The 23,087-nt window shown below is 42.4% G+C and overlaps 1 protein-coding gene across 3 annotated transcripts in view; it reads left to right on the top strand.

The window, feature by feature from the left end:
• The window catches only part of FCHO2 (FCH and mu domain containing endocytic adaptor 2), a 166,184-nt gene that overhangs the window by 123,744 nt on the left and 19,353 nt on the right, over positions 1-23,087 (top strand). For all 3 annotated transcript variants that reach the window (XM_061621139.1, XM_061621129.1, XM_061621125.1), the window contains 4 exons: positions 3,278-3,381; positions 3,482-3,611; positions 6,499-6,610; positions 7,788-7,943. In XM_061621139.1, the coding sequence (XP_061477123.1) occupies positions 3,278-3,381; positions 3,482-3,611; positions 6,499-6,610; positions 7,788-7,943 (502 nt within the window). The remainder of the gene's footprint in view (positions 1-3,277; positions 3,382-3,481; positions 3,612-6,498; positions 6,611-7,787; positions 7,944-23,087) is intronic.

Raw genomic sequence — 23,087 nt, 5'->3', positions numbered from 1 at the left:
TAACTATGTTAAAGCAAGAATAACCTGTATAAAGAACAGTTAACACTACTTCACATCAGTGTAAGCATAACAAATAATATGGTACTCTGTGTCTGAAAATGAAATAATGTGTAAAAATTTGTCTTTCTAACTACTTTCTTACAGTTACTGAAACATGCTACATAAATAAATAAAATAAATTTAATTTCTGTGTCGCCTATCTGGCCAATGGCCACTCTAGGCGACGTACAGCAGTTAAAACACAATAAGATAAAATACAATAGTACAATATAAAAACAATAGAAAAACAGTACAGCAGCAGACAATGATATTAAAACAGGGTATTAAAACAGGATAGGAGGCAATTCAATCCAGTAATTAACCCTCCCCGGAAATCCCAAAGGCCTGTTGAAAGAGCTAGGTCTTTAAGGCTTTACAAAATGTATTTAGGGAAGAGGCATGCCGGAGATCTTGTGGGAGGGAGTTCCAGAGTGTGGGGGCTGCCACTGAGAATGCCCTCTCTCTAGTACCCACCAACCTGGCTGTTTTTGTCGGCGGGATTGAGAGAAGGCCCTGTGTGGCTGATCTTGTCAGGCGGCATAAGGTATACAGTACTTCACCTTCCTCAACTCCCCTCCCAAATAAGTAAATCACATGAAATCCCCCTCTCACAATTTCCATGAGATTGCATTTTTGAGTCCAAGTACTGTAATACTTTTGTGGAAAAGTACAATGTGATACTTGCAGAGGGAAAAAATAATAGTGTGTTACATTTAAAGATAGTGTTTTTCATATGCTAGTAATATTGAACAATTGGAGAAGATCAAAATGTTATATTCATTTCCAGTGTTGTTCAGAGAATATTAACATTGAACTATTGGGTGGGGGGAGAAAACAGCTGTCTCTTCTTTCAGCCTTTGTTACTTTTTTCACCTCACAAAACATCCTTTCTTGCAGGGGGGGAAATGGAGCAATTCTGCTATTTTCAGGGAACAATTCTATAGCAAAGGGTTGATAGTGAAAATGCCTGAGTTGGTTTTAGAGTATGAAATGTCAGTTGAATGGTTAGAAGATTAAAGATTAAGAAAGGAATAATAATTCCAGGATTTGTCAAGGGCCTTTCTTGGGAACTGCTTTGAGTGAGATGCCCATGATTCGGCTGAAATGATGGTTCTTGCACCCTACATTCTGTCAGCAGAAGAGATGATTTGAGCCTTTAGGAATCTGAAGTCACAGGAAGGGAATGGGTAGGAGGACCATGCAGTTAGAAGAAATCAAGTGTCATAAGAATATAAGAAGAGCCCTGCTGGATTCGGCCAAAAGCCCAATAAGACTAGCATCCTGTTATCACAGTAACCAACCAGATGCCCGTGAGAAGCCTGCAAGTAGGACATGAGCACAACAGCACTCTCTCCATTTCTGCTCCCCATTAACTTGTGTTCAGAGGTATCCTCTGATCGTGGAAGTAGTGCAACAATCCCAGGTAGCCATTGCTAGCCTTATCCTCCATGAATTTGTCTAGACCCTTTTTAAAGTGAATTACTATTTAAATAGTAAGGTGAATAGAAACTTCAGGAGTAAAAATATTAATAATGTTCCATCCTTTTACATATGACTTCATATGCATTGGGAATAATGTACAATACTGAAGAAATTTTGCACTGCAGTCTTAAGAATATATTGACACAGGATATCATTTACTGAAAGCATTTGTGCCACAGAAGTTCCAGAGTCTACATTCTAAAACAAGGAGTTCTAAAACAACGTTGCCTGTTCTTGCTTCTTCAGCTGTTCTTCCAATAGCTTTGCTTCACCATTTAATTCTTCATTTAAGAATTTAGCAGAGCTGCTGAATTTCTTCCATATAATTCATGCTATGCCTATTTTGCCAAATATGTATATACCCAGCATATAGTACATATGTGATTTATAATTACTGTTTGTTTAACATTATATATTTTAACAGTAGAGATATGTCAACTGATTTGAACAAATAAGGAAAATTCCTCAGTTGCATTCAGGGGTTGTAGTCAACTAAATCCTACTGAGAGTAGACCCATTGAAATTAATAAACTAAATTAGTCTTGTCTATTAATTTCAATGGGTCTACTGTGAATAGCAGTAGCATTCAATAGTACTGCGTCTTGACAGAATGGGGTTTTGCTTTTTATTATTCACTTGGAACTCTTGAAAGGTTTATCTAAGGCAATGAACAGTCCAAGGAATCCAGAAAATGTTTACCAAAAAAAATCTTAGCATTGTTTTTCAAGTTTGCTGATATCTTGCCCAGGATCTACTACCCTGCTCAATGCACAAATGGAAAACACTTCCATGGGATTGTTGCCTTTCTTTCAATAACAGCATTTTCTGCTTTTGGAAAAAGACAATCAGAATGAGAGTTCAAATTAAGGATCTCCATCTCAGGAAGGCCTGGGGAGAAAAACTGGAAAATGCAGAGGGGGGGACTGGTCTTTTCTTCCCTGTTTTTCCCCCAAAGCCTTTTTCTCCCTGAAAAATGTTTGACTATGACATATGGAAAGGGTTATACAAGCTTTTTTCAATCCAGGCAAACCTTCAGTTTTTTGACATCCATGATAAATATGATGACAAATATGAAAAAGCAGAAACTAGATGGTGATAGGTCAGGAAATGAGTGATCACATTTCATGAAATATTCAATGAGTTAGTTTTCTTCCTATTTTTCTCAGCTCGTTTTATGGAAATAAGTGCTTTTTGATGGCAAACCAAGTTATACATGATGCAATTTATGTTCCTAAAGTAACAAAGTTTCTTTCAATCTGTAAAAGGTGCTAAAAATTATGTATTACGTATTTTACAATTCTTCAAATTTTTCACATCTTAAGAATTTCTGGAAAGTTTACATCTCTGGTCATGTATAGCTTGACCTTGAGTTGCACAATGAACAAATTAGATATGACTGTTATTACAGATGCAAATTTATCTGAAACAAATAATTGGGTTTCATTCAGTCTGTTTTATTTATGGTGCAAGTATAACTAAGTAATGTTACTCAGAACAAAATGTTATTACTGTCAGTTCATAAGCTTGGAACAATATCCCTTGTAGTGCTGCTTTTCAGAGTAGAATTTATATTATTGCTGCTGTTTAATCACTAATGCTATGGTCAGTATTATTGACCAATTATTTAGTGCAGCAGTTTCTAAGTGCTGTTAAATTCATTTTGTATTCAAATAATTAATGTGCCAGAATATTTTTTTGCTGCTGTTCACAAATGTAAATGTAATAAAATATATTAATATCCACTATTGCTTTTCAGCAAGACCGACCACCCCTCTTTCTGTAGGGACCTTAGTGCCTCCCCCAAGACCAGCTTCCAGACCAAAGTTGACTACAGGGAAACTCAGTGGAATTAATGAAATTGTAAGAGCTTTATAACTTGCCTTGAGTAATCTTTATCTCTCACTGTAACTTTGTTGCTTTAATTTTATATGTATTCATGCTTGTGAATTTTGTTTTTAAGCCAAGGCCATTCAGCCCTCCTTTGACCTCCAATTCCAGCCCACCTCCTTCAGCTCCTTTGGCACGCGCAGAGAGTTCTTCCTCAATATCGTCATCTGCTTCATTAAGTGCAGCAAATACACCCACAGTTGGTAAGTAAGTCTGTCAATAACCCCATTATAGTATCTAGTTCTAAACCTTTTATAGCTTTTGAAAAATTGTCAGCAATTAGGAATCCTGTGTATGTTATGGATGAGGTCTGTACATACATTGTGAATTTGTTGTGAAGCTGCAAGCTGGTGCAAAATGTGATAGCACAACTGCTCACTGGGGCAGGGTATTGCCAACATGTTATACCCCCTGCTGAAAGAATTGCACTGGTTACCCCTTAGCTACTCGGCCAAGTTCAAGATTCTGGTTTTGGTGTACAATGTCCTATGCATCTTGGTACCAGGATACCTGAAAGATCGTCTTACCCCTTACATAGCCAATTGATCACTGCACTCTGCAGGTGAGGGCTTCCTGCAGATACCATCTTATCAGGAGGTCCATTCCACACAACATAAGAAGTGGACCTTAGGGTTGCAGCACCACTTTGGAATTCCCTCCTATTAAATATTAGACAGGCCTCATCTCGGTTATCTTTTCGGCACCTGCCGAAGACCTTCCTCTTTCAACAAGCCTTTTAAGTAGAGACCTTATCCCAGTTTGCATCTGTGCTGGAATTGCTTTTTAAGATGTTTTTAAAGTTTTTAATGATATTTTTAAGATGTTTTGTTTTAATACGTTTTAAAGTCATTTGGTTTTAGGATGTTTTAAAGTGCTTTTAGTGTTTTTGTTTGCCCCCTTGGACTCCTTTTGGGAGAAAGAGTGTGATATAAACTTAATAAATAAATAAATAAATAAATAGTGATATAGCTACAAATCATTTCTTGCCTCTAGTAGCAATATCTTCAGTAAGAACTGACAATGATGAGATTATCTTTCAAATGGACAGGAAAAAGTTATTTTTTTGTAATCATTGTAGATTAAATTTAAGTAATTGACATTTACTGATAAATGTCATTAGTTAAACTTCAAGATTTGTTATCATCTGTATTATAACTAGCTTGATTTGGACATTTGTTCCCAAGTTTTATTTATAAATCAAGGTAAAGCTGTTTGTCATAGTCAAGTCAAGTCAAAAATGTTTATTGTGCTAGCCATAGGCCATGACAAATACTGTAAAAAAAAAACTTTAATATTGAATATAAACAAAGACATAGAAAATATACATAATAAAAATTAACAAGCAGAGTCTCCCTGGCAGTTAATTGCTATGTTGTCTAATTCTTTTTTTCTGATCTTTTTTGCCGCAAGGGCAAAAAGAGCCACCTTGTGGGTCACATAGCTGTTAACATCACTTAGGAGATATAAGGTCTCCTCCAGGGAGTTCCCATTTCCCTGGGACAACAAAGGTTTAATAAATCTCTCTCTTGGGTGATCGTATAGAGGGCATCTTAACATGTAATGCACAATATCCTCCACCTCTCCTAGATCACAAATACACAGTCTTCTTTCAAATGGCACTTTCTGATAACGACCATCCAGTACTGCTGTAGGCATAACTTGGAACCGGAGTTCCATGAAAGCAATTCTTAAGGGGGCTAGCCTTAATTTAGTCAGATAACAAGCTCTAAAATGTTCTGTTTTCACTGATGCAAAATAAGTAGAAAATCTGGATTTTTTGATTAGACACAAATCTCTTTTGGCGTCTATCCAAAGGAGCCAGTCCCTTAGGTGTCTTTTTTCTATGTCCACGAGATATTTTAGCTTGGGAAGGTGGTAGCTATTTAAGAGGTTATGGGACATTAACTTCCAGTTATGGTTATTTTCTAACTCCTTATAACACAAAGTTGGTAAACGTTCCGTTATCAAAGAAGCAATTCGCTTAAAATAATTCAAGCGAAGCCACACAGCTTTTATCTTTATAGATGGCCAGCCAGTTTCTGTTCTCAAGAAAGCTGCAGGTGTTCCTGGGGGGTAAGGAGTATAGTTTTCTAAAGAATTTATTCTGCACTATTTCCAGGGTTGTGATCACATTCGTATCTGCTCCCCATACCTCTACCCCATAGAGCATTTGTGTGACTACTTTACTGCCAAAGATCTTTAAGGCAGGTTCGATCAATTGTCCTCCCTTATTATAATAAAATTTCATTAAGGCTCCAATTGTTCTCTCTGCTTTTAGAATTGCATTTTAAGATGTTTTTAAAGTTTTTAATGATATTTTTAAGATGTTTCGTTTTAATACGTTTTAAAGTCATTTGGTTTTAGGATGTTTTAAAGTGCTTTTAGTGTTTTTGTTTGCCCCCTTGGACTCCTTTTGGGAGAAAGAGTGTGATATAAACTTAATAAATAAATAAATAAATAAATAGTGATATAGCTACAAATCATTTATTGCCTGTAGTAGCAATATCTTCAGTAAGAACTGACAATGATGAGATTATCTTTCTTTCAAATGGACAGGAAAAAGTTATTTTTTTGTAATCATTGTGGATTAAATTTAAGTAATTGACATTTACTGATAAATGTCATTAGTTAAACTTCAAGATTTGTTATCATCTGTATTATAACTAGCTTGATTTGGACATTTGTTCCCAAGTTTTATTTATAAATCAAGGTAAAGCTGTTTGTCATAGAAGCATACTATAGATATACTTTGATATGATATTTATATCTGTGTATGTGTGTGTGTGTATGTGTATTCCAGCGAACACTAGGGTGCCTCCAAGTGTGTATTGTATTCTTCCTGTTGCTTGAGGCAGGAAAAACATTAGCACTCCACAGGAAGCTTTCTGATATTTTTATGTATAATATCATATCACACATTTAGTTCCAGTAGTTCTGGTGCAATATCTGCTTAATCTAATATTTGTACTTTAGTATTACTTAGATTTGACGTTAGTAATGAATGTCTTATGAAAATTATAGTGGAGGTCATCCATAGTTGAAGCTGCTAACATTATTGGAAATGAAGTCAATAAATTATATGCATTTTAGGTATTTCACGTGGTCCTAGTCCTGTCAGCCTTGGAAACCAGGATACGTTGCCTGTTGCAGTGGCTCTTACTGAGTCTGTTAATGCCTACTTCAAAGGAGCCGATCCCACAAAGTTAGTGAAACAGTTGTTTGTTTTAATGTTATATCTTGCATTAAAAAAACCGATTAGGATTTCTTTTTTATTGAGGAAAATATTATGGAACTTCAGAAGTGAAATTCCAATATATATTTTCCAATGTATATAAATATGAAGTATGACTTATGTTTTTAAATAACTATTTTGTCTTGAACTTGCATGAATGTCATTGTGCTTGTACCTACATCAGCCTTTCTACACCAGTCTCTAGGCTTTCTAGCTTTCGATTTGTGGTTTCCCACTTGTGCACCAAATTTCTGCTTATGGGCATTAGGACTTCTCTTTTGTCTCCATAGCCCTGCAACTCCAGAAATATGCTCCAGAAGGTTGGGGGACCCTCTGGAGCAGATGGGGGCACAGGGGAGCTCTAGGGGGAAGGAGATGAGGGTCCCATAGTTACTGCTGGTGTGACATTAGATCTTGCCTTTGTGTGAACAAAATCCATCTGGTATGTGTTGCTTGTTTACCATATTTATATACCACTTTTCTACATACGTGTTTTTAAAGTGGTTTACATGACAAAAAAGCATAAAGCCAACAATGTGTAAGAGCAAATAAGAAACAGCAGTGAGCAGTTTAAGAGCCTACCTCTCAAAGGCTCAGCAAAATGTGAGGTTGTATTCAACTGTTTTGTTTGGAGTAGACCCATTGAAATTAATGAGCCTAATTTAGTCATGTCTATTAACTTCAGTGGGTCTTCTCTGGGAAGGACTAGCATTGAATATCATTCATAGCATTTATTACTTGTTTCTGAAAGGAGACAAACAAGTTTTCAAGTGAACCTCTTGAGGGGACGACATTTCACAGTTCTAGGGCTATCATAGAGAAAGCCCAGCTCCAAGGCTTTCAAGATGATCCAGCATCCAGAAAAGATTGAACCTCAAGCAGGTTCATAATGGGAGTCATAATGGGAGTCATGAGGCACTCCCAAGATACTTGGGACTTGCACTGTTTAGGACTGCATGTTGTAATTGCCTCCAGTTTTAAAATCACATTATAAATGAGTAACGGTAGTACATTTGTACAGTATGACAGTCAATACTTTTTTACAGTTAAAATGTATTATATAATCATAGCCACATTTTTACTGAATGCAGAATGTATCCTACAGTTTTCTGTAAAAATAATGTTTGCATTTTTACATCTTTTTTAGATGTATTGTGAAAATCACTGGTGATATGACAGTCTCATTCCCAAGTGGGATTATTAAAGTCTTCACCAGCAATCCATCTCCAGCTGTGCTCTGCTTCAGGGTAAAAAACACAAGCAAACTAGAGCAGGTTCTTCCAAATGCACAACTTATATACAGGTTTTGTATTTTTTTTGTCTAATAGTAAACAATCTAATCTGTTAATGTGCTTTGTTGCATTATTACTTTTTTATATATACACTTTTTCACGCTGTAGCCCTGTTCACACTGTAAATATGCTTTGGTAAATTGCACCGTATATTTTGTGTGTATTTTGTTTTTCAGAATCTTCATTTGAATTCTAGTGTTACCTTTACAGATTTAATAAAATAATTTTAAACCATATAAACAGTTTGACATAGTATGATGGTATCTGAAAGGTACAAGTCACTTAGTAAATGCATTTTCCTCTGTATAACTACAAGCAAAACATAATTCATAGAAAACAAGTTAATGTGAAACTTTTTCAAGGCATGCACATGCTCATCCTAGTTTGAGACAGGAATAGGGGGGTATTGTATGACCATAAACAGCAACATAAAATTATGCTTGAGTTACATGGAAGGGGACATGTTTGAAGTTATGTAATTCAGAGAAGAATACTATCTTCCCCAGTGGTTCCTGGAGGGCATTCAGATTCTCAGGATGGCGCCTCCCCCCGGCGCAACAGGCAGGGTCCTATCTTCTAATTACCTCACCCAGGGGGAGGAGCCATCCTATCCTCCAGACCGTCCCTGCCTTTTGCGGTGGACAGTCAGGGTCTGGCTGAGCTCCTTAAGAGCCAGCTTGTCTTCTTTTGTTAGATTCCTTACCTCTCTTTCCTCTTCTTTGTTCTGACTAATCCTCTTATCTTTTCTCTTAGACTTTTTCCCCTCCCTCCTCCTTCCCTCACCAAACTCTTTAGATAAGGACGGCGAGTGTGAGAACAATTAGAGGGCCTAGGAGCCCACCACGAGGGAGTTATCTGGCAGCGCAGCTGTCACCTTCTCGCCTAAAAGAAGAGGCACAAAGGCAACGGCAGCAGCTGGTCTTTGGCGATTCGCGGCCTCTCCTTAAATCTAGGGGAGGTGTGACCATGTGTAGGAGGGCAGCGGTGAGAGGACATGCGCTCTGGCTTTGCTGCGAAGAGTAGCAGGAAAGGCAAAGGCGGGAAAGCAGAAAGGCAGGAAAAGCTGCACTACACCAGTTCAGGTCTCTCTTACCCCCACCATAAGATTGGAGGGCCTGGTAAAGTTCACCTGTGATGGCTAGCAGCCCCCTGGAAGGGCTTGAACACGCGCAAACTAGCGAGATGGAGGAAGAGCAGTCACCATCTCTCTCCCACCACTCGGAGCAACCCTTGAGAGCACGGGAGCACCAGAGGGAGGGGGTAAGTAGCACTCCCCCCCTCCGTTACAGGGCAGGAAGATTTCCCAAAGTTTCTCAGTTGGGTCAGAGGGGTGGTGGCAAAAGAGGTTAGGTGGACTGGGACTGCTCGGTCAGGAACCAGCCCCAGGCCCTGCACTTCCCAGTTGCCCATTCCTCAAAAGAGAAGGCATCACCCCCACAAGGGGCACAAAAAGAGGAGGCGGACAAAGTTGCCCTCCCCCACACCTTCCTCTTCATCTCCTCCATATCCATTTCATCTGCCTCTTCTTCGTCACCAGTTTATAGGAGGAACCAGAAGGGCAGGCATAAGCGTAAGAGGATGCATTCTTCCCATAGTCAGAAGGGGAGACATGGGGCCAGAAGGAGATTTAGTAATAAGGTCACCACTGTCTTGGGGCTTATATCTGGTTCTGGGCACTCCTCATCCTCATCAGAGAGGGAGGAAGGGGAACTATTTGAGGAGTAATTGGAAGTCCCTCCCTCAAGGGGGAGACTCTTTCCAGCAGAGGTTTTTCCTGCAATTCTTGCCAAAACTAGGTGGATCCTGGAATTACCTGAAGAGCAACCTAAGGAAGCTGATCCAGCTGCTTCTACTTCTTCCAAGAGGTCTAAATCAGCCTTCCCAGAAGGCCACCTCAGAATAGCTACTCTCCCTTTCCCGGTCTCTTTCCAGGAGCTGTGGTTAGCAGAGTGGGCAACTCCAGGTAAACATAAACCACTGCACAAGCTGGTTAGCAAGCATTACTTCTTTGTCCTGTGGTGATGGAACAGCTTAGAATGCCAGCAGTGGACCAGCCAGTGGTTGCTGCCTCTTCCTCTGCGGTTCTTCCAACAGAGCGGGAAGGGGGGCCTAAGGATGCTTGTGTTAAGAGGGTCGAGGTGGCACTGCACAGAGACTTCGAGGTGCAAGGAGCCACTTTCAGAGCCTCAGCAGCTGCGTCAGCGTTTTCCAGAGCAAACATGATGTGAGCGGACGAGCTGGCCAGCAGAGAGGAGGTTCCCAAGAGCATCAAAGATGGTCTGAAGAAGATTTCTCTCGCAGCAGCCTTCCAAGCGGGTGCCACATGGAACGCTATGATGTTTAATGCCAGGGCAATGGCCTCCAGCACAGTGGCGAGACATAACCTGTGACTCCATCATTGGGACATGGACCCAGGATCCCAGGGACGTCTGGCCAACTCTCGCTTCGGGGGGCCCAAGCTTTTTGGGGAACCACTGGTTTCAACAACCACCTTGTTGAAACTAGGGACAAGCAGAAGGCACTTCCAGGAGCAAAGAAGGATGAATGTAAGTCTAAACAGATTCAGTCCTTTCAGAGCTCAAAGCCTTTCCATCGCCAAAGCACATCATCAGGATATAAGGCCTGGTGGGGGTGACGAGATAGATACACAAGTTCCAACCAGTCAAGATCCCATCCACCTCCTCATCCCTCCCAATCTAAGTTCCAGAAGGGAGTGAAGGGACAGTCATCCTGATGCCAAGTCGTTGGCGCCCCAGGGAGCCATAGGGGGACACCTGTTCGACCTCAAGACAATCTGGACCGCAACAATGTCCGATCGCTGGGTCCTGGCAACAGTTTCCTCAGGGTACTCCTTGGAATTTTCAAGGCACCCCAGAGAGAAATTCATCAGGACCCCAAAGTCAACCAAGTCGGACAAACAGGGCCTTCCTCATGGCCATACAACATCTACTGGACATCAGTGCAGTGGAACCAATACCAGCTCGGGCAAGGAACGGGAGTCTACTCAATTTTCTTTCTTGTCTTGAAAAAGAATGGACAGACAAGGGCTATTTTAGACCTCAAATGGCTCAACCGGAGAATGGCCTACAAGAAATTCAAAATGGAAACCTTGAAATCCATCTCAGAGGCTATCAACCAAGGCGATTGGATGGCCTCCATAGACCTGTTGGAGGCATACCTCCAATACGACAGGAGCACAGAAAGTTCCTTCGTTTCTGTTATGCCAACAATCATTACCAATACAGGGCTCTTCCGTTCAGGCTGACTTCTGTCTCCAGGGTTTTCACCAAGGTCCTAGTGGCACTGATAGCTCATCTGAGGACCCTGAGGTTGTGGGTTCACCCATATCTCAACGATATTCTTCTCCAGGCCCCATTGAGGGACCAGTGCAGGAGGGACGTTCAGACCACTCTTTCCTGCCTTACCAGCCACGACTTTGTGGTGAACTTTGAAAAGAGCGCCCAGGAGCCCACACAGAACGTTACCCACCTGGGGGTGCAAATAGACTCAGTCCAATACCACATGAGGCTCACTCAGGAGCGGGTGGCCAAGATCCAGGAGCTCACATTAAAGGTGACCTCGTTCAGGGCAATAGAGCTGATGGAACTGGCAAAACTCCAGGGGATGCTGGTATCCTGCCAGGACCTAGTGAGCTGGGCCTGTTTTCATTCTCGACCCCTGCTGCAAGCACTCATACCCTTCCAGGACCAAATTGCTCAATCCCGCAGGACGCAGGTTCCAATCAGCTCGTCTCTGTGCCAAGAACTGAGGTGGTGGCAATCTCCTCAGAAGCTACTTGGGAGTGAGCCTGGACACACCGGTAAAGAAGGTACAGGTGCCAGCTTTTACGGCTGGGGGTGCACCTGGAGTCACACATGACACAGGGTGTGTGGAAGGCCAGGGAACTGGACCAGAACATCAACTGGCTGGAGCTCTGAGTAGTGAGACTGGTGCTACTGAAGTTTGCTCCGCATGTCATAGGGGCCCATGTCCTGTTGCAGACCGACAACGTGGCAATGAAGGCATACATCAACCATCAAGGAGGAACGAAGTCGAGGGCCCTGGCAAAGGAAGCTCGCCTTCTGTTCCAATGGGCAGAGTCTCACCTCGAGTCACTGAAGGTGGAACATGTAGCTGGAATACAAAATGTGACAGTAGACTGGCTGAGCAGGATATTGCTCCTGGAGGCAGAGTGGCAACTTCACTCCCAAGTATTCCACCAGATCATCAGATGTTTTGGAGTCCCACAAGTTGATCTTTTTGCAACATACCAAAACTCCCAACTCACAAAGTTCTTCTCACATTTTCAGCATCCGGAGGCACAGGGATGGGATGCTCTGACAACAGTTTGGCTGAGGGAGTTACTTTAAACCTTTCCTCCCTTTCCTCTACTGTTACAGACGGTAAAATGCATCCAACAGTTGCAGGCCGAGGTGATCTTAGTAGCACCGTATTGGCCAAGGAGACCCTGGTTTCCGGAGCTTCTCCACCTGTCTGTTCAGGAACCATGGCATCTTCCTATCAGACCAGACCTGCTGAGGCAGGGACCAATTCATCCGCGTCCAGAGCTCTTTAGCTTGACTGTGTGGAGGCTGAGCAGAGTTGGCTAGAGGAGTTGGGGTTTTGGGGAGCGGTTCTAGATACTCTTCTGGCCTCTAGGAAGGCTTCCACATATAAAACTTATGGCTCCGCATGGGAAAAGTTAGTGGTGTAGAACCAATGCGAGGGACCCAGCCTCTAGGAAAATGGTAGACATACTGGGTTTCTTACAGGCGGGGTTGGACAAAGGGCTCAGCTCCAATACTTTGAAAGGGCAAGCAGCTGCCATTAGCAGTATCTTGGATTGCAAGGGGGATCCTCCCTTATCCACACATCCCTTGTGTTGACATTTCCTCAGAGGTGTGGGGCAGAGGAATCCTCCAGTGATTCATAGGTTTCCTACATGGAACCTGAACTGGGTACTCTTCGCCTTGATGGGTTACCCTTTTGAACCACTGGCTACATGTGAGGAGACATTCCTGACACTCAAGACAGTTTTTCTAGTGGCTATCACATCAGTGCGCAGAAGTAGGAGCCCTGTCGTCCGATCCACAGCTATGTATTTTTCATCAGGGCAAGGTTGTCCTGAGGACAGATCCATCCTTTATTCCTTTTTTCATTAATTTTTTTTTATTCAAAGTTTCAAAAAACAAAACAAAACAAAACAAAAACAAATTAATAACTAATACAATAAAATAAAATGTTGACTTCCGATTTGTCGCAGATCAGTTATAGGTCTATAATATATAACAAACCTGTCTCTTAATATATTACAAAATCACTTTCCTCCAGTAGTTATCTTAATTAATCATCAAATCTCATTAACATCACTTTATTCTTTCCGCAAAAAGTCAAAGAGAGGTTTCCAGTCCTTGAGAAATATATCCATCGATTTTTCTCCAAATAAACATGTCGATTAATCTATCTCATCAAGTCTGCTAGGTCCAGTAATTTCAATAGCCATTCTTCCATTATCAGTGTTAATTGCATCTTCCATCTTCCATCCTTGCATCCATAATAATCTTGCTGTCATAGTCATAGTCATATAATAAGAGTCTGATGGGAATTTCCTTCCTCACAAATATTTCCTTGCCATCAATTCTGAATGTGTTACTGAAATGTTGTTGTAAAGTCATATCTCTTCCTCTTTTTTACGAAATGCACTAGCACATCTCTTGAGAGTTTTTCCATTGTCACATATCTGTAATTAATTCTATAAATTTTATCTATTTCAAGCTCCATCACATCATTCCAGTCCAGAATTTTTTTTGACACATTGATAACTTTATCTCTGATATGTTCATCAATTTCTTCAGGGACAACGCTGAATTCCAAACAGTAATCTTTATCTCTAAGGTCCATAAACTCCAAATCTTTTTCCAGTTCCACATTTGATATATCTGTTCCAATCTCCAGGACCTGGATCTTCCCTTTAATTTTTCTTTCTTCTTCTATTGCTTGTCTAGTTATATGTTTGATCTCATCAACCTCCTCTATCATAAAATCCCCTATTTCTTTCAGCTCCTGCTTCATTTTGCCAAATTCAATTTTCATCTCTTGTTTGCCATGTCTAAGTTCTTGTTTTGTTATCTCAATCTCATCCATTATTTTCTGAAACATATTTACTTCCAGGGTCTCAGCCACTTTCTTAATTGTCATTTTTAAAACCAAGAAAAAAACAAAACCCTTCCATTTCCAATATAGCACTATTCCCAAGCAAAGAGCAATTTATTTCTTTTTCCAGCAACAAAGGAGTTAATATTCCAAACCTGATGACATCATAATGTAGACAGCACAAACTGCCTTATCTCTTATGTGTCCAAGAATGCAAAACAAATTTAGTTCACAGCATCCAAATAGTTAGTGGCATAAAGAACAAGCAGATTCGTCAAAATGAAGTAGACCAGAAAAAATAGTCCCAGACATATAATACTCAAAAGTTCATATAAATCAAAAATTTTCTCCTCAGATTAGATATCTCTCATCCGTTTGTATCTTTATAATTCTCAATTCCAGGCCAGCTTTTTGCAATAAAAACAAAGATAAGCTATTTCGATTTCCTTCTGCCTTAATTCCGTGTATAAAAGAGAAAAGTTATAATTCATCCAGGGATTCTTTACTGCTGATTCTTTTAACAAATCTCTTTTACTGCAACAATTTAAGCCAAATGATAAGGATAGAAAGAAGAATGCTTGCCTGTTAAAATCTGTTTTTCTTTGAAGAAAAGAAAAACGTCTCGCTTAATCAGTTTGAGCTTGCTTGAAATTCCTTGGCTCCGTCCGACGTTGCTGGCTGGTCCTTCGTTGATAGGCAATCCTAATGAATTCAAGTCCCCCAACAAACACAACGAAGCTTGTGGATGATCTCTTCGTTTCTCCCTTGCCTGGGAGAAAGTTTTTACCAGTCAAAAAACACCTTTTGACTGGTTTTAAAACTGAAAAAGCTTCCTCTGAGACGAGAGCTCGTCTCAGAGGCAGGCACAAGCGAAGCAATCCTTCCCGGAAGTCAGATCCATCCTTTATTCCTAAGGTTAACTCCGTTTTTCATAGGGCGGAGGAGGTGGTTCTCCCATCATTCTGTCCTAATCCCACTTCTTCCAAGGAAGGGCCTGGCATTCTCTGGATGTGCACAGAACCCTCCGTTTTTACTTACATAGGACTTCTGGGTTCAGGAAAACAAAGCTCTGTTTGTTTCCTTTAGCAGGGATACCAGGGGAAGGAAGGTTTCATCTTCTTCCATCTCCAGGTGGCTCAAGGAGGCAATTGTTCAGGTCTACCAGACTCTGGGGAAATCACCATTGGGGGGACTCACAGCCCATTCATTGAGGGAGGCTTCCACTTCCGCTGCCTTTAAGGGGAGTTTCCCAATTGAGGACATATGTAGAGCAGCCACATGGGCCTCATTGCATACATCCTCCAAACACTATAAAATCAATTCCTGGGCTTCTGCAGACACAGCCTTCGGGAGGAGGGTGTTGCAAAGGGTAGTTCATGCATGACTTGTTGGCACCCGGAATCCCGCCCAGGAGGTCACTGGGCTGTGGTACATCCTGAGAATCTGAATGCCCTCCAAGAACCACTGGGGAATAAATGGAAATTCTTACCGTGAATTTCTCTTCCCAGGGGTTCCTGGAGGGCATTCCCCCACCTCTTCATTCCGGTGCCATTAGTCTACTCACACTAGTTCATAGTGGCTTCTGCCAGCACCCCACATGTGGGGGAGGTAGTTAGGACCTCCCTGGGGATTTCATGGCATTATCTAATCTATCTTTTTACTAACGTTCTGTCATTTTTCTCTGCCTAGTTCCATTGTGTTTTTTTCTTTTAATGAGTTTGGACACACAGAGTTTTTCCACTGAGGGTCAAGGGGCCATCCTTGCTCTTCCAGTCGGTCTGGAGGACGGGATGGCTCCTCCCCCTGGGTGAGGTAATTAGAAGATAGGACTCTGCCTGTCGCGCAGGGGGAGGCGCCATCCTGAGAATCTGAATCCCCTTCAGGAACCCCTGGGAAGAGAAATTCACGGTAAGAATTTCCATTAATTATAACCAGTGCACTTGTATCATTGGCCACCAGGTCCACATATCATAATGTTAGCATACAGTGGCTTACCTAGATGACTGCCACAGTGTGGTGTGTCTCCACATTGCAATAAACCATTCCTGTTGATTAATAGTGGTGGTGAACCACATGCAAACCAGTGCAAAAATTGCAAAGGAAATTGGGACTATGATGATGATCTCTTTGTTACATTTTGGAGTACTCTGGAGCTCAGATCTTGAGTAACATTGTCATTGGATTGGCCACTAGGTTTTTTTCTTGGTAAACTTAGTCCTACCAACATATAGAGCAGGGTTGTGGAACTTTTTGTCTGTTGGGTGGCAGGTGGAATTCATAGTTCAGTCTATGTCACCCAGTCTTTCTTATTGTGCTTTCCTCCTCCATTTCTCTGTCCATTTTGGCTCCCCTTCCTGAGTTCCCCCCTCATCCATTAACTTGGATTGGAACTGATAGCTTGTAGAGAGCTCCTCCCTCCCCCTTCAATCACCCCATCTGTTTTGTCTCCGGCCATTTCTGGATTTTTGCTTCCTGCTCTCCTGGATTCCCTACTCCCACTCTTCAGCTCCCTGTGAAGCTTCTGATGCCCCCAAGTTCATCATGTAGAGTTCAAGGTACACATGCACACACATGCAATATGGAAAGCAATTTCCAGAGGAGAGGTTTGTAGAGCAATGGTGTCCAGAGGGCTGCATAAATTAATCTGGTGATGTTAAATAAATCTGTAGAAATCTGTAATGACCACAGTTGTGCTCAACTATTCTTGTGTGCATATAAGATGATCTCAGGTGGGGTAGTGAGTTCCACTTGTGGTTGAAGGCAAAAATGATGCTGATCAATTTTGCAGTCTTCTAGTCTCCCCTTAACTATAGGGATCAGTTCTTTCTGCCTATACCGTTTCACACACTCTTCCCCATTTTTACTCCCTTCCCCATTTTGTGTTTGCCCACCATTTGTTTCAAACTGCACCCACTATTTTGGTTGCCTTTCTCCACCATCCCTTGTACTCCTAAGCCCACCATCCATCAGCTAGTACATTCAATGAAGCTGTTCCCATAAACCTCACCCATCCATCAGCAGCAGTCTGTCACACTCTTGGGTAATGGAGAAGGCAAAAGGAAAATGAGGGGAGCCCTCCAAGAGATCCAAACCACTGCCAACGACAATGCTTCCCACCATTTCTAGCCCCTTAGTGGCCCTCTGTGTAATGATGGCTAGTGCCAGTTCGGCAGGGGCTACCATGACATCTTCATTTTCTATGGGGAAGGAGACTGGGAAGTCTATAATTCCATTTTATTCATGCAAGCTCTGAGATCCTTCAATAGAGCAGGTCTGCATGAAAGGGGAGAATCAGCTAGTGGAGCCTTTTCATTCACCCTTTCAAGCGGGCAGGAGCACAGAGGAGGGGTGGGACCCATGCCTGTTGGTCCAGAAGATTCTCAGGAGGCTCTGCACTTGTTACTTAGGGCAGAGGAGCAGCTCTCTGATAATAAGGGAGGACAGTTAGCACCTCTTAGAGCCATATTTTCCACATAGTCTTCTCCTAGGGACTTCATGGATTCCAAGGCTCATTTAATGTACAGCTCCCCTGTACCTGTTAGAGCACACATACTATTAGTTCTAACACTGCCACCTCAACAGGATCCACACCAGGTTCTCCAACCTGATCGTGGACCTGGTCTAACCCCACAATCTACTTTGAATGTGTTGCCACCTCCAGCTTCTCTTCAGCAGACCCCTCACATGATTGACCAATTAAGGACAGCATTGATGACAGGTCTTTCTGGGAATTTGGCTGCCACTCATAAACATACCGTCTCTTGCCATTCAACAGATGTCTATCGTGACATTCCCTACAACCAATCTAGTGCAATCTGCAACTGGTCCAGTGCAGCCTCTTCCTCCAGTTCAACAGGGTGTGCCATCAGTCTTCATACCACAACCCACCCCCATGTGCAACAGACTCACACATGCTGTTCATGGAGGGTGAGAGCTTCTAATCACCTGTTTCAGGATTCCCATTATCTACCTTCACTATACAAGATCTTGAATGCTCTTGATGCAAATTATAAGGAGATCTCCTGCTCCTTCTTCATCCTGGGTGGCTTCAGCGTGTCCTGACCATCAACCAAAATCCAAGGTGTTGGAGCTTCCATCTTTTATAACCTAAAGTTCTTAAATCTGATTTTGACATTTCATTACAATGTAAGAAGTCTGTTCCCACAGCAAATATGTTTTGGAGCAGCATCTGATAAATCAGCTCCACCTTCCTCTTATTGATGCCCTTGTTGGAAGGTTGGTGAACCCCTCCCTAAATCTGAAGGATTCCAATGCACAACTTAAGGATGCTGTGGAGAGGAAGATGATTCCTCGACGTGTTCATGGTGCCATTGTCTTGGCTGTTCAGATGGCAGGGATAGCCTCTGTTTTCACAGTGGCTTCCCTTCTTTGGTTAGAGGATTCATTGGATGATCTGCAGCAGGATCAGACTAGAGTCCGCAAGTTATTATTGAAAATTTCCTAAGCTGTGGCATTTATGGCAGATGCTTCCATGGATGCAATGTAGTTTGCTGCCTGCTCTCTGATAGGAGGACAAGGATGGCCTTTTGGTTATGCCACTGGGAGGCATATGTTACGGCTCGTACCAACCTGGACTTGGAGCCTTATGTAGGGGACAAGCTATTTGATGACACTGTCCTAGAGAAGGTCCTGGTGGAGTCTAGAGACAAGATGAAAATGATGACTTTTACTAAGAGGAAAGAGGATAAACATTCATTGTGAAGATTGTTTCACCATTACATGGCTAGCCAGTCCTTTCAAGGCACAAGATCATCAGGAAGAACTAGAGATGTTCAGTCCACTCATCCATTCTGGACATGTCAGCACAATTACACCAGGGACCAGCAACAGTACTAGAGCAAGGATGGACCCAGGAGCCCAATCAAGAGGCAACAAGCACCAATTCTCATGTTCCTATTCCCCAGGTAGGAGGTTGTCTTCAGCTCCTCTTGGACAGATGGCAAGAGAATCACCTCAGACCATTGGGTGATACAGACTCTTGAGGCAGGGCCCCATCTTTAATTTGCTGCTTCTTCCCTGCACAGGTTTCTTATGTCTCCTCTGTTCTCAAACCTGATCAAAAAGACCAGGGTGCTGGGTGCCATTCAGGATCTCCAGGTTTTACGGTGCCCAAGAAAGATGGCTGTTTCAGGACAGTACTGGACTTGAAACACCTCAACAAGTTCATTTGATATCCCATGTTCCAGATGTAGATGCTCCTTTCCATCATGGAGGCGCTGAGGCAGGGGGATTTCCTTTCATCAATAGAACTCAAGGATGCTTATCTACATGTTCCCATTTTTAGGGCCCACAGGTGCTTTCTGAGATTTGTGGTCAACGATCTACATTTTCAGTACAGGGCTATGCCTTTCGGTCTGCCGTTGGCTCCCAGGGTGTTCATGAAGATTGTGATCACACTGGTGGCACAGTTTAGACTTTAAGGCATTCACTAGATGACCTGTTGATTTGGTCTTCTCCCTCTCCAAGGCCTGGGAAGACCTCCATGTCATGGTGGCATACCTCAAGAATCACCTGTTCCTCATCAGTAAAGAGAAAAGTCATCTCCTCTCAACAGATCCAACGTCTTGGGGCCATGATGCGAATGGATTGGAGCATGATGTCCCTATCTCCAGAACAGATCTTCAGGATTCAGCAGGCTGTCTGTTCCATGCTGCCTTTGTTGTTGTTCGATCTTATGAAACTCACAGGCATGCTAGGTCTCCTGGTCTTAGCAATGCCGATAATGCCATGGACAGAGCATCCCACCTAACCGCTACAATGGGCACTGCTGCCTTTCCAGCACAACATTGCTTCAGGACATCACCTTCAAATGATACTATCCCACTCAGTTTATCAGTCTCTGATTTGATTGCTGTGAAGGGACAGTCTCACAAGAGGAGTTGCTTTGTGGGACTCTCCACAAACAGTAGTTAGGTTGGGGAGTCATGCAAGGGGATGTTGGCTCAAGGGGTATGGTCACTGGAAGAGACTCACCTTTCCATCAGTCTGTTGGAGCATCAAGCAATCCATCTGGGCTGCAGTACTTTGCCACTTTGTTGCCACTTCGAGACCCCTTCAGGCAGTTTTTGTCAGAATGACCACCAAGGCTCTTATGAACTGCCAGAGGGGCATGAGGTTGATGAGTCTTCAGGTGGAAGATTCAGCTCTGCTTCATTGGGCACATGTTTGCCTGGACTCCATTATGGTGGAGCACTTAAAAGGGGAGGGAAAAGTTTGGGTAGATTGGGTCAGTTGAAAACAAGTCCTACACAGAGAGTGGAAACTTATCCAGAAATGTTCAAGGCAATCATGGTTCATTGGGGAAGAGCGAGGGAAGATGTCTTCTTCACCTTTTGTCTAAATCATCAAGTTGAGAGGGTTTTTTCCCCACTACATGGATCCCTCAACAGAAGCAACAGACACTCTCATTTCCCCTTGGCCTCCAGGGCTACTGTATGTGTTCCCTCCAATTCCGCTCCTTTCCAGAGAGCTCAAGGATATCAGAAATGAGAGAGCGACAATTCTTGTGGCTCCATAATGGCTATGGAAACTGTTTTTCTCTTAAGATTTTCTGTCTGGCAATTTCTGCCCCATGACGTCTACCTCTTAGGAAGGACCTGTTGTCCCAGGGCCATCTACTTCACCTGAACCCAGCCTGGCTGGACCTTCATGTGTGGCACTTGAGAGGGGTTGTTTTCTGAAGGGCCTACCCTACCTCGACACCATGATGATCTCCAGACATTCCTCCACTAAGTGTCTTTATGAAAGTCCTTGGACAGTGTTTTTATCTTTATGTTTGATGAAGTGCTTACTTCCCATAAAAGCAGGCATTGCTGAGGTCCTTTTCTTCTTACAAGATGAACTGTTAATATGGTTCTGACCCTACATGCTTAGGCATCATCCAGGTCTGTCATCCATTCTTTCCAGGACTCCTGAAAAGTTGTTGGGTTCTCATCCATTCATGAAGCATTTCTTGCGGAGAACCACTGTCTCGGCACTGCCTGTTCAGCATCACTTCCCAACCTTTGGGAAGATTTGCACAAGATTCTCACACCCCATCAAGGCCTCCTTTTGAACCTCTGAACTCTGTCTCTGTGGCTTCTATCTTTTAAAGTTCCATTTCTAGTTGCTATCACTTCCACGTTCAGGGTTTCTGAACTTAATGCTCTATCTGTTGACAAATGCTTCTGTACTTTCCATAAGGACAGGATTTTTCTACATGCTATTCCTTCCTTTCGCCCTAAGATTCTGTCTTCCTTTTACTGTCAGCAGGAACTCATTCTTCCTCCTTTCTGTTCTTCCCCTGCCCATCTGACCAAAAAAGATTGGCACTCGCTGAGTGTCCAGAGGACATTAAAGGTCTACATCTCTAGGACAAGGTCCTTTCATTCCTCGCCCTTGGGGAAGAAAGTGTCCACGTCTACACTGTCAAGATGGCTTAAGACCAGTACAGAGTTAGCTGACCTCTCCTTGAATCTTACTCCACCTTCAAAGATTATGGCATACTACACCAAAGTGACAGCTACTTCAGCTGCATTTTCTCTTAACACTCCTCTTCATGAGGTTTGTAGGGTGGCTGCGTGGGCTTCTTCTAATACGTTTATTAAGCATTATAAAATAAAGAAGTACGCCATGGCTGAGGCAGCCTTTCAGAGGCATATACACCAGGCCAACAGACAGCCCAGCTTCATTTTTTCCTGCCCTATGTGGGTCAGCTTTGGTATGTCCTACCTGAGATCATCTTACATGCATGAGAGAAGAGACATTTGGTCTTACCGTGAATCAGTCTTCTACATGCATGTAAAGATAATCTCAGGGCCTCTCCCTATAATTTGATGGGCTGGGGACCTTTGCTGCTTATATTCTTCCTTACTGTAGCAGAGAGTGTGTGGGTGTTTATGTGTGGTAGAATTTTGCTGTCTTAAATGTGTGTTGTATGGCTTGTCATACAACAATCCCTATAATTAAAGAGAGACTAGAAACCTGCAAAATTGATCAGTGTCATTTCTGCCTTCAATCACACGGCAGAGTTCATTGTCCCACCTGAGATCATCTTTACATGTACATGAAAGACCATATCATGGTAAGACCAAATGTCTCTTTCATGGGTAACAGAGTCTTCCCCTCTCCTTTACTATGATGGCGTTCATTACCCCATTAAGTTAGTTGCATTGCTAGCTGATTTGTGGTGTCCAGAAGTCACCTTTCCTCTAGATGGTTTGCTATTACAAACATCTTACTTTGTTACTTGAAGGCAAACATCTGATGGTTTTATTATCTATTTTAATTTTTTAAATGTAATTTCTCAGAACATGCTAAGTACATCCTTTTCAGGAAGGATTTAATCCAGCTTTGAAATGCATGTTTTAAAGAAATATTATATCAAACTGGAAAACTTTAGGTTGAAGCTATGGCAATACATTCTCCACCAGAGTTCTTTGATTCCCAGGCATTACGGGAATCTGAGACTCACTCTGCAATTTACTAACTTCTTGTAGACCTAGGACTGCCTTTTAATCAATTGTCCTTTCACAACACACAGTGTACCTCATTTATTCCTGAGCAGCTACAGCCTGTATTTTAGATTACATTTGAAATTGCACTGGTCTCTTAGTCCCAGAAACCTAGTTTTGTTCTGAACCACTAAATAAGTTGATTTAGAATCATAGAATAGTAGAGTTGAAAGGGGCCTATAAGGCCATCAAGTCCACCCCCTGCTCAATACAGGAATCCAAATCAAAGCATTCCTGACAGATGGCTGTCCAGCTGCCTCTTGAATGCCTCTAGTGTTGGAGAGCCCACTACCTCTCTAGGTAATTGGTTCCATTCTCGTATGGCTCTAACAGTTAGGAAGCATTTCCTGATGTTCAGTCGAAATCTGGTTTCCTGCAACTTGAGCCCATTATTCCGTTGTCCTGTACTCTGGGATGATCGAGAAGAGATCCCGGCCCTCCTCTGTGTGACAACCTTTCAAGTACTTGAAGAGTGCTATCATGTCTCCT

Source organism: Rhineura floridana, chromosome 1 (assembly GCF_030035675.1).
Source record: "Rhineura floridana isolate rRhiFlo1 chromosome 1, rRhiFlo1.hap2, whole genome shotgun sequence".
Taxonomy (NCBI): Eukaryota; Metazoa; Chordata; class Lepidosauria; order Squamata; family Rhineuridae; genus Rhineura; species Rhineura floridana.
The sequence above is the reverse complement of the archived record's forward strand: the minus strand, read 5'-3'. Positions and strand labels throughout refer to the sequence as shown.